This window comes from Nycticebus coucang, chromosome 4 (genome assembly GCF_027406575.1).
Source record: "Nycticebus coucang isolate mNycCou1 chromosome 4, mNycCou1.pri, whole genome shotgun sequence".
Classification (NCBI taxonomy): domain Eukaryota; kingdom Metazoa; phylum Chordata; class Mammalia; order Primates; family Lorisidae; genus Nycticebus; species Nycticebus coucang.
Window position 1 is genome coordinate 30,405,694 of NC_069783.1, and position 15,577 is coordinate 30,421,270.

Sequence of the window (15,577 nt, forward strand, 5' to 3'; positions counted from 1 at the left end):
GCTACAAAAGAATGGGATACACTTTTCCTTTCTTCCTTAATCTCTGAAGTCAGGATTGGAATTACATACCATGTATCTGGTATTGGAGAAGTCCGGCATTGAAAACGTCTAATTTAGCTGTGCGTAAACTGCCAATTTTGCTCAACCGAAGAAGGCCAATCTTTTTTGGCGAGTCTGATCTGCTTCTAACATGAGTCAGTGCTTTTTACATTCCAGATTGTTTGAATTAAAGAATGTCTATAGAGTTTTCTCTTTGATTTTAAGTAATTTTGTTTTATTTTTACATTCAGTAGCTATTTATTGGTAATTTAATTTTCTCATTCAGCAAATATTTGTTGAGAATCTAGTACATGTCAGGTACTGTACTGAGTAAATATGCATTTAATATATTAATTTTTGTGACCTGGTGTCCTGGGGTCAAGGGTAACACAAAGATGTACAAGAGTCACTTCAAGGAATTACTAATACTAGTAGGAGAGATGAAACAGCAAACTATTGCACATCATCAAATTAAAGTCCCTTCTATTTCCTCTTCCTCTTTGGCTTCCTTTTGTAAGATTTTAGAATCACTAGGCAGAAAGTAATGGGGTCCCCAGAGCACTTATTGGCTTAGGGTACCTATATTTAAGCAGTTACTAGTTTAAAAGCACCTTTAATAACACTGAGGTCATCATCATCAAATTGCCACCCAACAAGCCTAGCTTCTTGCAAAAAAGTTAACTTGGCTAACACATGGCTAAGTTTTCTGACTAATGTTGCATCAGGCAAAAATTCTTTAGTACTGAAGTCAAAAAACACTAATTGCTTAAGATTCTCTAGTACCCCCATGAAGGCAAGCCATCCATCACTGCTCACGCAATGTCCTGCCAAATCCAACTGCTGGACGTTTTTCAGCAGGTTCTTTCCAAAAAATGCACCTGGGTAAAGAAATATGTATTAGTTGGAAGAAAACAGTTTTTAAAGAGAAATACCATAGACTGTATTTATTTTACATAAATTTATTTTTCCATTTTGAAATGGCCATATTTAAACTAGTGCTTTGCTTCAGAAATGAATTAGAATTCTCTAGAGGGAAGGCAGGGATTGGGAATATGATCCATTATTTTCACAACTTACATTTTTTTCCTGTGTTTAAGGGAATCTGGCAAGTACCATTAGCAGTGGTATAGCAAACAAATATAAATGAATTCTATATTGTTCCTTCTTTCACGACTTCTAGGAAACGGAAGCTTGGTTAAAAGTTGAGGTGTGTGAGATGCTGTTGAGTATTCAGTACTTGTTTTCAAAACTGGAGTCAAACTGCCGCACCATTAGGGCATTCCCTCTTTTGAAGGAGGAAATACTACCTAACTATTGTTTCTTTGGGTGTGGAATGTTCCTTATCTGTCAACTTTGGTGAGCTTGCTTTACTATCAGAATATTTGGGTGTTTTTGTTTCCTTGTTATAACCTTCCCTAGCCTCTTGAGGAAGTTCCTCTGTTTCTCACAGAATAGGGCACCCTAAAGTACCTCCTATAATAGCAAGATGGATATCCGGTCCTCTGATAGACAAAGAAGGCAGGCCTTTTTATTCTTTATTCTCATGTTACAGTTTAGATGGGATTGGAACTTGGTGAATCTTGCAATAAGAAAAATATACCTCTCATTCAGGTCAGGTACCAGCATGCAAATTGGCAGTCCAGTATTCTATGTCGGGGGTTCACATAGCTCCATATGAATTGCATGTCTTATCTGTGCAAAGCATTAGCCCTACCCCCTGCTGTGGCCTTTTCTGGGTAAGTTCACTCTGAAATACAGGGTAGACAATCAGGCAGACTGGACAAGGGAACTCTATTATGTGTTTAAACTCTGGACTCTCATCCACAAATTGCAGAAGACACATATGTATACCTGGCTGATCAATCCACATTGCTCAGCTCATTCCAGCTCATCTGAGTCCCACACCTCAGCTTTAAGCATGGAGGTTTAATTTATTACGTATTAAATCTGTGTTGCTTAGGAGATATTTGCTGTTAAACAGTGTTGCAGCCTTATAGAAATGAGGATCCAAGATTCAGTTTGGATTCCAAGGGGGAGGAGATACTTCCTAAAAAAAGAGATTTTAGAAGTCCCTTTCCAGGCTCAGCACATGTGGCTCAAGCGGCTAAGGCACCAGCCACATACACCTGAGCTGGCGGGTTCGAATCCAGCCCGTCAAGCAACAATGATGGCTACAACCAAAAAATAGACGGGCGTTGTGGCGGGTGCCACCTACTTGGGAGGCAGAGGCAAGAGAATCGCTTGAGCCCAGGAGTTGGAGGTTGCTGTGATCTGTGATGCCACAGCACTCTACCCAGAGTGACAGCTTGAGGCTCTGTCTCAAAAAAAAAAAAAAAAAGTCTCTTTCCAGTGTCTCAGTACAGAAGACCACTGCTCCCCATAGATAAAAGACAAAGGAGGCCAAGAAGATCAAGTTCAAGGAAGGTTCAATGGCATTCGACCTATCTTCAGTTTAACAAGCAAAGACTGAAAGCTCCCTAACACTGTAATGAGGGCTGGAGCACAGAAATGGTCATTCTTTTCTAACCAGCTTATGTGTTGAGGTCAACCCACTGGTGCACTGAAGCTATACCCTCACTCACTCTCAGTAAGGGTGTTTACCAGATCCCTAGTGAGGGAGGCTGTGCATTTGGGCTGAGATGTCTCTGTGTGGCCTCATGTAGTTGTTCAGTGCAAGTAAGTACAATGTTGTAGATAGCACTCATTCCAGAGTTTGTCTTCAGTGGATGTCAACCAGAACTTTTATCATTGTCATAAGAGTTTGATGGTTCTTCAGGTTCTTTACCAGATAAGTGCAGTGAATGGGCTCTGACCATAGTCAAGATGTTGGTGGAAGGAGTGGGCAAAACCAGGTGAGGAGGTGATTCACAGGGGTCCTGTCTCTTAACAATGGTCAGTGTGCTACTTGCCACTGAGACTATCATGGGACCCTCCTTTCTCTGCTTTTATTTCCTTGAAAAATGAGATTGCTGGGGTTTCCCAAATCCGTCTCTCCTTATTCCATAGTTACAGATTTTCATCTGGACATATGGCCAGTCATATCCCAGCCTCCCTGGCTTCTAGGTGTGACTAAATTTTTGCCAAGGAAATACAGGAAGAAGTGATTCATGCAACTCCCATGTCAATTTTAAAAACAAATGTCCCCCACTTTCACTTTCCCCTTTTCATTAGATTACTCACAGGGCAGCAATCTAGCTATGACCATGAGGTAAAAGATAACACTATAAGGAACGGAGGAGTAAAAAAGGTGTCTAGGCCAGGCACAGTGGCTCACGCCTATAACCCTAGCACCTTGGGAGGCTGAGGCAAGTGGATTGCTTGAGCTCCGGATTTCAGAGACCAGTCTGAGCAAGAGCGAGACTCTGTCTCTACAAAAAGAAAATAGAAAAAACTAGCCAGGCATCATGGCAGAGCCTGTAATCCCAGCTACTCAGGAGGCTGAGGAAAGAGGATCACTTGAGCCCAAAGAATTTGAGGTTGCTGTGAGACAGGATTCTGCCATGGCACTGTACCCAGGGCTCCAGAGTGAGACTCTGTCTCAAAAAAAAAAAAAAGACAGGATCTTACTGTTGCTTAGGGTGGTTTTGAACTCCTGAACTCAGGCAATCACCTCCCTGGGCCTCCCAGAGTACTAGTTACAGGCATGAACTGCCACTCCTGCCCCTAAACAAAACTCCTGTTTTGCCCTGTAGTTCACCTGAGCCTGTGCCAGAGCTCAACATGTATTTTTGAGCACCCATTATGTACCACAAATTGTGCCAGTTGCTATTGATACGTGAAAAGGACAGACATGGTTCTTATCTTATTGGGCTTACAACACAGTGTGAAGGTGTATGTTATAAGGTAATTAGTTGGGGGCGGGTGCTATGGCAGGATACCCTGGAAACACAAAAAAGTAGGAGGCTTTCCAACTCTGTTCCCAGAACACTGGCAACTGGGCTTCTATGGCTCAAGGAGGAAGACTGGGCCTTGGCGCCTGTAGTACAGTGGTTACAGTGCCAGCCACATACCCCAAAGTTGGCAGGTTCGAACCCAGCCCCCAACATGGCCCGGGCCGGCTAGCCAACAATGACAACTGCTACAAAAAATAGCTGGGTATTGTGGGAGGCGCCTGTAGTCCCAGCTATTTGGGAGGCTGAGGCAAGAGAATCACTTAAGCCCAAGAGTTTGAGGTGGCTGTGAACTGTGATGCCATAGCACTCTACCGAGGGCAACATAATGAGACTATGTCTCAAAAAAAAAGGAGTAAGACTGGAAGACTGGAGGATTTTTCTCAGGAGAAAATGAACAGCTCACCACCCCAAGGCCCTATAAACAAAGAGCCATTTTCCATGGGCGGCACCTGTGGCTCAGCGGAGTAAGACGCCAGCCCCATATGCTGGAGGTGGTGGGTTCAAATCCAGCACCAGCCAAAAACTGCAATAAATAAATAAATAAAAATAAAAAACAAAGAGCCATTTTCCTTGCCTGATCACCTCAGAGTTAAGCTAACCAGTCAAAAGTCAACCCCCAGCTGGGCTCAGTGGCTCAGGCCTATAATAACTACCACTCTGGGAGGTCAAGGCAGGAGGGTCACTTGAGCTCAGTGTTCCAGACCAGCCCGAGCAAGAGTGACACCCCCATCTCTACTAAAAATAGAAAAATTGGGCCAGGCGTGGTGGCTCACGCCTATAATCTCAGCACTCTAGGAGGCCAATGTGAGCAGATTGCTTGAGCTCTGGAATTCAAGACCAGCCTGAGCAAGTGTGAGACCCTGACTAAAAAATAGATGACCATTGTGGCAGATGCCTGTAGTCCCAGCTACTTGGGACAGTGAGGCAAGAGAATCACTTGAGCCCAGGAGTTGGAGGTTGCTGTGAGCTATGATGACACCATGGCACTCTAGGGTGAAAGTTTGAGACTCTGTCTCATGAAAAAAAAAAAAAGAGAGAAGAAAGAACCTCTTAGAAAATAAAAATATGCTGCAGAATCCATGTGGCAGAATGACTGGATCCAGGATTTACCAAGAGCTTCTAGAAAAGGAGTAGAGTGTGTGACAGCTCTCTCTTTTTTTTGGCAAAAGTCTGAATAATAGAGTTCAGCCTCAAATACTTCAGTTAAAAAATGCCATTTAACACAGGGCTTTGTTAGAACAGATGAAATCTATCCCTGACGTAGCAATGATTTCTCTCTTACAGTGCCAGATTTCTGACGGACTAGAAACAAAATTTTGGGAGTCATGAGCAAAAAGAAAAGGGGGGGTGCAATTAAGGATTTGAGATCACTCTGGGAGGCCAAAGCTGGTGGATTGGTTGAACTCAAGAGTTCACCACCAACCTCAGCAAAAGCGAGACCCTGTCTCTACCAAAAATAGAAAGACTGGTGGGTGTTGTGGTGGACACCTATAGTCCCAGCTACTAGGGAGGCTGAGGCAAGAGGATCTCGTGAGCACAAGAGTTTGGATTTGCTGTGAGCTATAACACTAGAGCACTCTACCCAGGCAAAGTGACAGAGTGAGACTCTCTCTGGAAAAAAAAAAAAAATTTTTTTCTTTTAAAGATATGAGGTCAAATGTCTCAGAGGGAGAATTGCAGAGTGTCTAGGACTAAGCTCTAAAGAAAATCAAGAGCATTTATTTTCTTGGTAGAGGAATTGCCACTAAAAAGGAGCCTGAGAAGTAAACAAGGTGGCCTGGAAGTCAAGAGGACATTTTGAAGAGAGCTTCAGTGTCAACTTCTGCAGCAGGATCAAGTAAGTTAAACACTTTGAAAACAGTCTATTGAATTTAGCCACATGCAGGTGCAGAGAGTTAGATGGAATGGATGGGAAGAGACAGATGAGCAGGAGGTGGAGATGTACTGATGGTACATACGTTTTTTTTTAGAGCTTTTACTTTAAAGGACAAAAGAGAAAAATAAGCAGAGGAGGAAGGTAGGGCTCAGGGAGAGTTTTGTTTAAAAGGGGAGAGATGTGAACAACTGATAGAAGGGAGCCGAGTACAGAGTAAAGAGAGCACCCCCAGAGAGGAGAGAGCCCACGATAATGTAACAGGAGAGTGATAATCACATCCTCTGTGAAAGAGGAGAAATGGGAGACTGTTGGATTGAGGACAATAAAGTTTGAAAGAGTTTATGTGGAGAGTGTTGAATACAGACGTATTATAAGATTGTCAGGCAATGTTGAGAAAGATTGTGTTTAGTCATTGTTTTAATGAACTCCAGGTGTTAGGAGTTGGATCGCTCTCTAAACTTACCCACTTACCTACTCACTCTCGTGAATCTATCACCCAGAGAACAAGAACACAGACAAAATCCTGGATCTATTGCACAATGTTTTCCTCTTCTACACATCTGACCCAAGGTAGTTACTATTTTGGATTCAGAGTTTGTCATTCCCTTCTATTCGTAAAAAGATGATTTTGACAAGTACTATATGTCTTAAAAATATATCATTTGGGATATACCTTTTAGTTATAGTTTTTGTTTGTTTGTTTTAGTTTTTTGAGACAGAGTCTCCCTCTGTCGCCCCAGCTAGAGTGTATCAGCATCATCACAGCTCATAGCAACCTCAAACTCCTAGGCTCAAGTGATCCCCTGCCTCAGCCCCCCAGGTAACTAGGACTACAGGCACCCACCACCAGGCCCAGCTAAGTTTTCTATTTTTTGTGGAGACAGGATCTTGCTTTTGCTCAGGCTGGTCTCAAACTGGGTTCAAGCAATCCTCCTGAGAACATTTGATGTCAATCTCCCAAGTAGCTAGGACTACAGGTGTCTGCCACAATACCCTGCTAATTTTTCTTTTTTTTTTTCTATTTTTAGTAGAGACTGGGTCTCAATTTTGCTCAGGTTGGTCTTGAACTCCTGAGCTCAAGGGATCCTCCTGCCTTGGCCCTCCAGAATGCTAGGATAGCAGCAGGTGTGAGCCACCCTGCCTGGCCCATTTGATCTCTTGATTAAGGTAGTGTCTGCCAGTTTTCCCACCATAAATTGATAAATACTTTCAGTGAGATACTTTGATATTAAACTGATATCTTATTTCTCCTCAACAGTTTTCCCACTGATTTTAGCATCCACCAGTTAGTTGATCTTATCTGTGATCACTGTTACTATGAGGTTACCTAATGGTGAAACTTGACCCCAAATCTATCTCAGATTAGTTTTTTCTACTCAAAAAGAAGTTTAATTATTTATTTTGTCAGTACCACGTGCGCTAACCAATTGTGCCACTGGAGCACTAGAAGTTTAATTATTTATAACATATAGGATTATTTAGGCTTTCTCTTAATTCCTGAACCAGTTTGATAAATAATATATATATATATATTTTTTTTGTAGAGACAGAGTCTCACCTTATCGCCCTCAGTAGAGTGCCGTGGCATCACACAGCTCACAGCAACCTCCAAATCCTTGGGCTCAGGCGATTTTCTTGACTCAGCATCCCAAGTAGCTGGGACTACAGGTGCCCGCCACAATGCCCGGCTATTTTTTTGTTGCAGTTGGCTGGGGCTGGGTTCGAACCCGCCACCCTCGGCATATGGGGCTGGCGCCCTACCCGCTGAGCCACAGGCGCCACCCGATAAATAATATATTTTTAAAAGCATGTCTCCTTTATCTAAATTTTCCAATTTCTTGGTATTATAATTGATGGATTTCTACCTTTTAAATCTCTAATTTATTTATGATTCCTTTTATGCCTTTTATTTATTTCTTTTTCTTTCTTTCTTTTTTTTTTTTTGTAGTTTTTGGCCGGAGCTAGGTTTGAACCCGCCACCTCCGGCACATGGGACTGGCACCCTACTCCTTGAGCCACAGGCGCCGCCCTATGCCTTTTATTTTTTAAGTTTAATTTTTTTTGTTTGTTTGTTTGTTTGTTTGTTTTTTGCAGTTTTTGGCCGGGGCTGGGTCAGAACCCACCACCTCTAGCATATGGGGCCGGTGCCCTACTCCTTTGAGCCACAGGCGCCACCCAAGTTTAATTTTTTATACGGGTTTCAGATTTACAAAACATTTAAAAAGGTAATGCATAGAGTTCCCATACATTCCATATCCAGTTTCTTTTACCATTATATTAACATCTTAAAGCAATATTGATACATATTGTTAAATTCATACTTTATTCAGATTTCTTTACGTTTTACTAAAGGTCCTTTTCTGTCCCCTGATCTCGTCCAGAATACCACATTGCATTCAATCATCATGTCTCCTTGGGCCCATGTTGATTATGAAAATTTCTCATACTTTCCTTCAGTTTTGAGGAGTATTGGTCAAGTATTTTGTAGAAGTCCCTTAATTAGGATTGTCTGGTGTTTTCTCATGATTGGACTGGGGATATGAATTTTAGGGGGGAATATCATAGAGGTAAAATGACATTTTTATCAACATGAATTAATACTCTCATTGTTGACCTTGATCACCTGACTGAGGTAGTACACTTTTTTCCACTGTAAAGTTACTAGGTTTTTGTTTGTTTGTTTTGTTTGCTCAGAGTCTCACTCAGGACCCCTGGGGTTGAGTGCTATGGTTTTATAGCTCACAGAGACCTCAAAGTCTTGGGCTCAAGCGATTCTTTTGCCTCAGCTTCTGAGTACCTGGCACTACAGGCACCTGCCACAACACCTGACTAGTTTTTCTATTCTTAGTAGAGTCTCACTCCTGCCTACGCTGCTCTTGAACTCCTAAGCTCAGGAGATCTGCCTGCCTTGGCCTCCCAGAGTGCTAGGATTACAGATGTGAGCCATCTCGCACGGCCTAAAGTTACTCTTTTTTACTGTGTTTCTATACTATCACTAAGGAAGTGTGCAGTGGGAGTTATGCTTCACTTCCTTGTACGTGAAATATTCATGTAATTCTTTGAAATTCTTCCGCATGAGAGATTTGTTTCTTTCCCTACCATTTATTATATCAGTATGGATCCATGAATATCACTTTGGCATATGATCCAATACTACTTTATTTTATTGCTCAAATGGTTCTACCTTTGGCCATTGTGAATTGTTTTAATTGACTCCTGTGTCATTTTGACATAGCCCCATTGATGTAAGCTTTTTTTATTTGTTTGTTTGTTTTTGTCTTTTAATACTTCCTAACTTTCTGAGATGCTCTAGACTCATCTTATACACTGGGATGTTATTGGATTTTCTTTTTCTTCTTTATTTTTGAGAGTTTTGCTCTGTTGCTCCAGGTACAGTGCAGTGGTGTCAGCATAGCTCACTGCAACGTCAAACTCCTGGGCTCAAGAGATCTTCCTGCCTCCGCCTACCAAGTGGCTGGGACTATAGGCATCAGCTTGTCTGGCTAAGTTTTCTGTATTTTATAGAGATGGGTTCTTGCTATGTTGCTCAAGCTGGTCTCAAACTCCTGTATTCAAGCAGTCCTTCCACCACGGTCTCTAAAAATGCTTGGATTAGGGTGGCACCTGTAGCTCAAGCGGCTAAGGCGCCAGCCATATACATCAGAGTTCGAATCCGGCCTGAGCCTGCAAACAATGACAACTACAACCAAAAAATAGCCGGGCGTTGTGGCGGGTGCCTGTAGTCCCAACTACTTGGGAGGCTGAGGCAAGAGAATGGCCTAAGCCCAGGAGTTGGAGGTTGCTGTGAGCTGTGTGATGCCAGGGCACTTTACTGAGGGCAATAAAGTGAGACTCTGTCTCTACAAAAAAAAAAAAAAAAATGCTTGGATTAAAAGTGTAAGCCACTGTGCCAGCTTGGGGTAGTATTTTTAGACCCTCTCAGCTGACAGAGCAAGGGAATATATGTATTTATATTAACTTGTGTATGTATGTACGTGTGTGTATATTTACATATGTTATCTGTATCTGTGTTAAGCTGAATGTGAGTTCTTACTGGCATTTCCAACTCTATCCATTACCACGTAGATCATTCTTGTCTCTTCCTCTTGCTGTAAATTCTTACCCCGCCCGGCTCCTGCCATCCATATACTTAGCTTTTCAATTCCAGTGTTCATGACAGGCAGTATCAGAACTGTTAACCTGTACCCCTGTGGCATATAACGATATCAGTTAGAGGACTTACATATGCTTGACTTTGCCTTTAGTTTCACAGATTACTCGTTTCCAAAGCATCTTTCCTCTCATCCCCTTTACTTAGTTGTTTCAGTTAGATTGTTTTGCATTCTGCATTTCATCCTGTGGTTTCCTGGCCATCCTAAAGATTTTTTTCAGTTTTCATACATTAAGATTCATTCTTTGTAAAGATCTGTCGATTTTGACAAATGCATAGTATTATGTATTCACAACTAAAGTATCAGAAAGCATAGTTATACTGCCCTAAAAACACCTCCAACTTTCTCTCTCGCTCCCAAGCCCCTGGCAACTAGAGGTTTTCACTGTTTCTATAGTTTTGTCTTTTCCAGAATGGAATATAATTAGAATTGGGCATCATGTCGCCTTTTCAGATTTGCTTCTTTTACCTAGCAATATGAACTCAGCTTCATCCACGTCTTTTTATGGCTTGAGAGCTCATTTCTTTTGACTAGCAAATACTGTACTACTGTATGGATATACCACAGTTTCCTATCCATTCACCTATTTTTTTAATTTAATTTTTAATTATTATGGATACATAATAGTTGTACATATTTATGGGGTACCTGTGATACTTTGATACAAGCTTGTAATGTGTAATGATCAAATTAGGGTAACTGGGTCATACCTTATTTCTAGCTTTATCATTTCTTTGTTCAGGAACATTTCAGTTTTACTTTTTCTTGTTATTTTGAAATATACAATAATTTTTTTTTTTTTTTTTTGGTAGAGACAGAGTCTCACTGTACCGCCCTCGGGTAGAGTGCCGTGGTGTCACATGGCTCACAGCAACCTCTAACTCTTGGGCTTACGCGATTCTCTTGCCTCAGCCTCCAGAGCAGCTGGGACTACAGGCACCCGCCACAACGCCCGGCTATTTTTTTTTTTGTTGCAGTTTGGCAGGGGCTGGGTTTGAACCCGCCACCCTCGGCATATGGGGCCGGCGCCCTACTCACTGAGCCACAGGCGCCGCCCACAATAAATTATTTTTAATTATACTCGTCCTATTGTATTACTGAACACTGGATTGTATTTCTTCTATCTAACTATATATTTGTACCCATTAACCATCTTCCCTTTATCCCTCCCCTCTATCCCGTAACTATCATTCCACCTTCTACTTTTTTTTTTTTTTTTTTTTTTTTTTGTAGAGACAGAGTCTCACTTTATGGCCCTCAGTAGAGTGCCGTGGCCTCACACAGCTCACAGCAACCTCCAGCTCCTGAGCTTAAGCGATTCTCTTGCCTCAGCCTCCCGAGCAGCTGGGACTACAGGCGCCCGCCACAACGCCCGCCTATTTTTTGGTTGCAGTTCGGCCGGGGCCGGGTTTGAACTCGCCACCCTCGGCATATGGGGCCGGCGCCTTACCGACTGAGCCACAGGCGCCGCCCCCTTCTACTTTTTTTTTTTTTTTTTTAATTGAGACACAATCTCACTATGTCACCCTCAGTTGAGTACTGTGGTGTCACAGCTCACAGCAACCTCAAACTCTCTTAAGCTTAAGCAATTCTCTTGCCTCCCGAGGAGCCGGGACTACAGGTGCCCACCCACAATGCCCAGCTAGTTTTTGGTTGCAGTTGTTATTGTTGTTTAGCAGGCCCAGCTGGGCTCGAACCCACCAGCCTCGGTGTATATGGCCGGCACCCTCCTCACTGAGCTATGAGCTCCCAGCCTCCACCTTCTATTTATGAGGTTTTTTTTTTCTTAGCTCCCACATGAGTGAGAACATATGATATTTGTCTTCAGCAGCAGGGCTTATTTCACTTAACATATTATCTTCCAGTTTCATCCATGTTGTTGCAAATGAGAGGATTTCATCCTTTTTATGGCCGAATAATATTCCATTGTGTATGAATATGTACCACATTTTCTTTACCCATTCATTCACTAATGTACACTTAGTTGATTTCATATCTTGGCTATTGTGAATTGTGCCACAATAAGTATAGAGGCACAAATAGCTTCCTTTCTTTGGATATATACCCAGCATTAGGATTGCTGCATCATATGGTAGTTCTATTTATTTTTTATTTATTTATTTATTTATTTGCAGTTTTTGGCCGGGGCTGGGTTTGAACCCACCACCTCTGGCATATGGGACTGGTGTCCTACTCCTTTGAGCCACAGGCGCCACCTGATCGTTTTATTTTTAACCTATTGAAAGGCATCTCAGCTGCTTCCAGTTTTTTGTTTTTGTTTTTGTTTTTTTAAGGCAGAGTCTCACTTTGTCGCCCTTGGTATAGTCACCAGAGTGCCGGAGTGTCACAGCTCACAGCAACCTCAAACTCTTGGGCTCAAGCCATTCTCTTGCCTTAGCCTCCCAAGTAGCTGGGACTACAGGCATCCGCCAGAATGCCTGGTTATTTTTTTTTTTTTTTGCAGTTGTCATTGTTGTTTAACTGGCCCAGGCCGGGCTTGAACCTGCCAGCCTCAGTGTATGTGAGCCTGCTTCCAGTTTTTGATGAGTATGAATGTACTAGTCAGGCTTTTCCAGAGAAGTAGAATATATATGTATATATAGATATACACACATATACATATCTACATTCACATATATACACATGTACGTAAAGGAGATATATCATAGAAATTGGCTCATGGAATTATGAAGGCGGAGATGTCCCATGATCTGCATGCTAGAGAACCAGGAAAGCCAGTGGTGTAATTTAGTCTGAGTCTGAAAGCCGGAGAACTTGGGAAAAGTGGGGTGGGAGTGCAGTGCAGGGGAATTTGATGACTGACATAAGTCTTAAACCAAGAGTGCCAATGTGCAAGGGCAAGAGAAGATGGATCAACAGAAGTAAATTTGCTCTTCCTCCATCTTTTTACTCTATTCAGGCCCCCAAAGGATTGGTTGATGCCCACCCTGATTGATGAAGTGACCTTTACTCAGTCTACTGCTTTCTCTTCCAGAAACACCCTCAAAGATACACCCAGAAATAATATTTTACAAAGTCTCCGGGTATCCCTTAGGACAGTCAAGTTGACACATGGAATTAACTACCACAATGAATAAACCTGCTATAAACACATCTCCATCTTGGCTTTTTGTTTTTGTTTTGAGACAGAGTCTCACTTTCACCCTGGGTAGAGTGCCGTGGCTCATAGCTCACGGCAACCTCAAACTCGTGGGCTCAAGAGATCCTCTTGTGTCAGCCTTCCCAGTAGCTGGAGTACAGGCACCTGCCACAACACCTGGCTATTTTTAGAGACGGGAGTCTTGCTCTTGCTCAGGAAATCTACCTCTCAGCCTCACAGAGTACTCACAGGTGTCAGCCACCACACCTGGCCTTATATCTCTATTTCGATTAATGAAATGCGTCCCTCTGTTTTATTCTTAACTGGTCTTGCTTAACTTTGATCTACTGAGTTACTCTTTTTAAAGAACCAACTTTAAGCTTTGAATAATTGTTTCTATTTTTTCTATTTCATTGACTTACGTTCTTATGTTTATTATCTTGGGATTTATTCTGAGTTTTTTTTTCATAGCTTATTAAATTAGAAACTTAACTTTTTAGTTTTCAGCCTTTCTTCTTTCTTAACATATATCTATAAGTATTTAAGACAGTAAGAATTTCCTTCACTATGTCTTCAGTGCATCTCAGCCACCCTACATCTCATTACATACTGCCCACACCAAGACTCGTTTCTTCCTACATCTTCTTACATGGACTTTACTTCATTATGCTCCCCGTATCTTATTACCAGTCTGTATCTTATTATCCCATCTCAAGGCATATTGTGTCTCATCTATCACTCATGCCACCAGTAAATGTGGATGGGGATCCCTAAGTCAGGTCGGATCCAGTAGAGAACTGTGGACCAGAGCCAGAAAACTTAAGATAGAAGGTTTCTGTCTGAGCAGTTAGTTGGTTTGGACATTGTAAGGAGGCTGTGAAGTTAGATAAACATGTTTTAGATTTGGGGGGATGATTTTATATATGAGAAAACAGCAAGACCCGGTGCAGTGGCTCACACCTATAATCCTAGCACTCTGGGAGGCTGAGGCAGGTGGATTGCCTGAGCTAAGGAGTTCAAGACAAGCCTGAGCAAGAGCGAGACCCCATCTCTCAAAATAGCTGAGTGTTGTGGCGTGTGCCTGTAGTCCCAGCTGCTCAGGAGGTTGAGGCAAGAGGATTGCTTGAACCCAAGAGTTTGAGATTGCTGTGAGCTATGATGCCACAGCGCTTTTCCAAGGGTAAAAAAATGAGCCTCTGTCTCAAAAAACAAACCAACCAAACAAACAGCAAAAAAAAAAACAAACAAAAAAAACCCAGCATTTACTATAACAAAGTTTAAGGTTCTAAGAACCTACATTACCTAAGCTTTTACCTCAGGGCAAATTGTGGCACTTCTATAACTTTGTTTGCTCATTTATTCAACAAGTATTTTGGCGGCACCTGTGGCTCACGGAGTAGGGCGCCGGTCCCATATGCCAGAGGTGGCAGGTTCAAATCTAGCCCCGGCCAAAAAAAAAAAAAAAACAAGTATTTTTCGAGCATTCACTGTGGGATATACACTCAATAACAAGCCCAATGACATAGGCTCTGTCCTTAAAGAGGTCACGGTTTAGTGGACCACATAGACATATGAACACATTTTCTAAATATATGTGGTAAGTGCTATGATAAAAACACAGTGTTGTCTGTTTATGATAAAGAAAACCATTGGTTTTTTTTTTTTTGACCTTTTTTTTTTATTGTTGGGGATTCATTGAGAAAACCATTGTTTTTTAAAACCTATATTGGATACAAGGACATTGGAAAACTGGCATATCTACTAAAACTTAACATTTGCCTACCTATGATCCAAATTCCACACTCAACAAAAATGTGCCCATATGCTCATAGCAATTCTATTCATAGTATTCAAAAACTAGAAGAAGGGTGGCACCCATAGCCCAGTGGGTAAGGGTGCCAGCCACATACATGGAGGGTGGTGGGTTCAAACCTGACCCAGGCCAGCTAAAACAACAATGACAACTGCAGCAAAAAAATAGCCAGGCGTTGTGGTGGGCACCTGTAGTCCCAGCTACTTGGGAGGCTGAGGCAAGAGAATTGCTAAAGCCCAAGAGTTGGAGGTTGCTGTGAGCTGTGACACCACGGCACTCTACCCAGGGCAACTCTGTCTCAAAACAAACAAACAAACAAAAACTAGAAGTTACCTAAATGTCCATCACTAGCAGAATGGGCAAATGAGTTGTGTATTCATACAGAAGATTTTACAGCAATGAGAATGAACTACAACTATATATAATATGGATGAATCTCACATCTATAATGTTAACCAAAAGAGGCAGATACATCCAAATACCTAATGTATAATTCTATTTGTATAAAATTTAAGAATAGCAAAGGCTACAGTCTTAGAAGTCTGGATAGTGGTTACATTCACCTTGAGAAAACTCATCATACTATTTATTTTTGATTTCTGCATTTTTCTGTATGTTATACATCCATTAAAAAGTACAAAACTAAAGGAACCTGGACCCTGGCTGCCTCTTCCAGAAAGATGC

At 41.9% G+C, this 15,577-nt stretch overlaps 1 protein-coding gene across 1 annotated transcript in view; it reads right to left on the reverse strand.

The window, feature by feature from the left end:
• Window positions 1-604: 604 nt before the first annotated feature.
• Window positions 605-15,577, reverse strand: part of NLRC4 (NLR family CARD domain containing 4) — a 31,072-nt gene continuing 16,099 nt past the window's right edge. Inside the window, exon 7 of the mRNA XM_053589325.1 lies at window positions 605-917. Within this exon, the coding sequence (XP_053445300.1) occupies window positions 625-917 (293 nt within the window). The 3' untranslated portion in view covers window positions 605-624. The remainder of the gene's footprint in view (window positions 918-15,577) is intronic.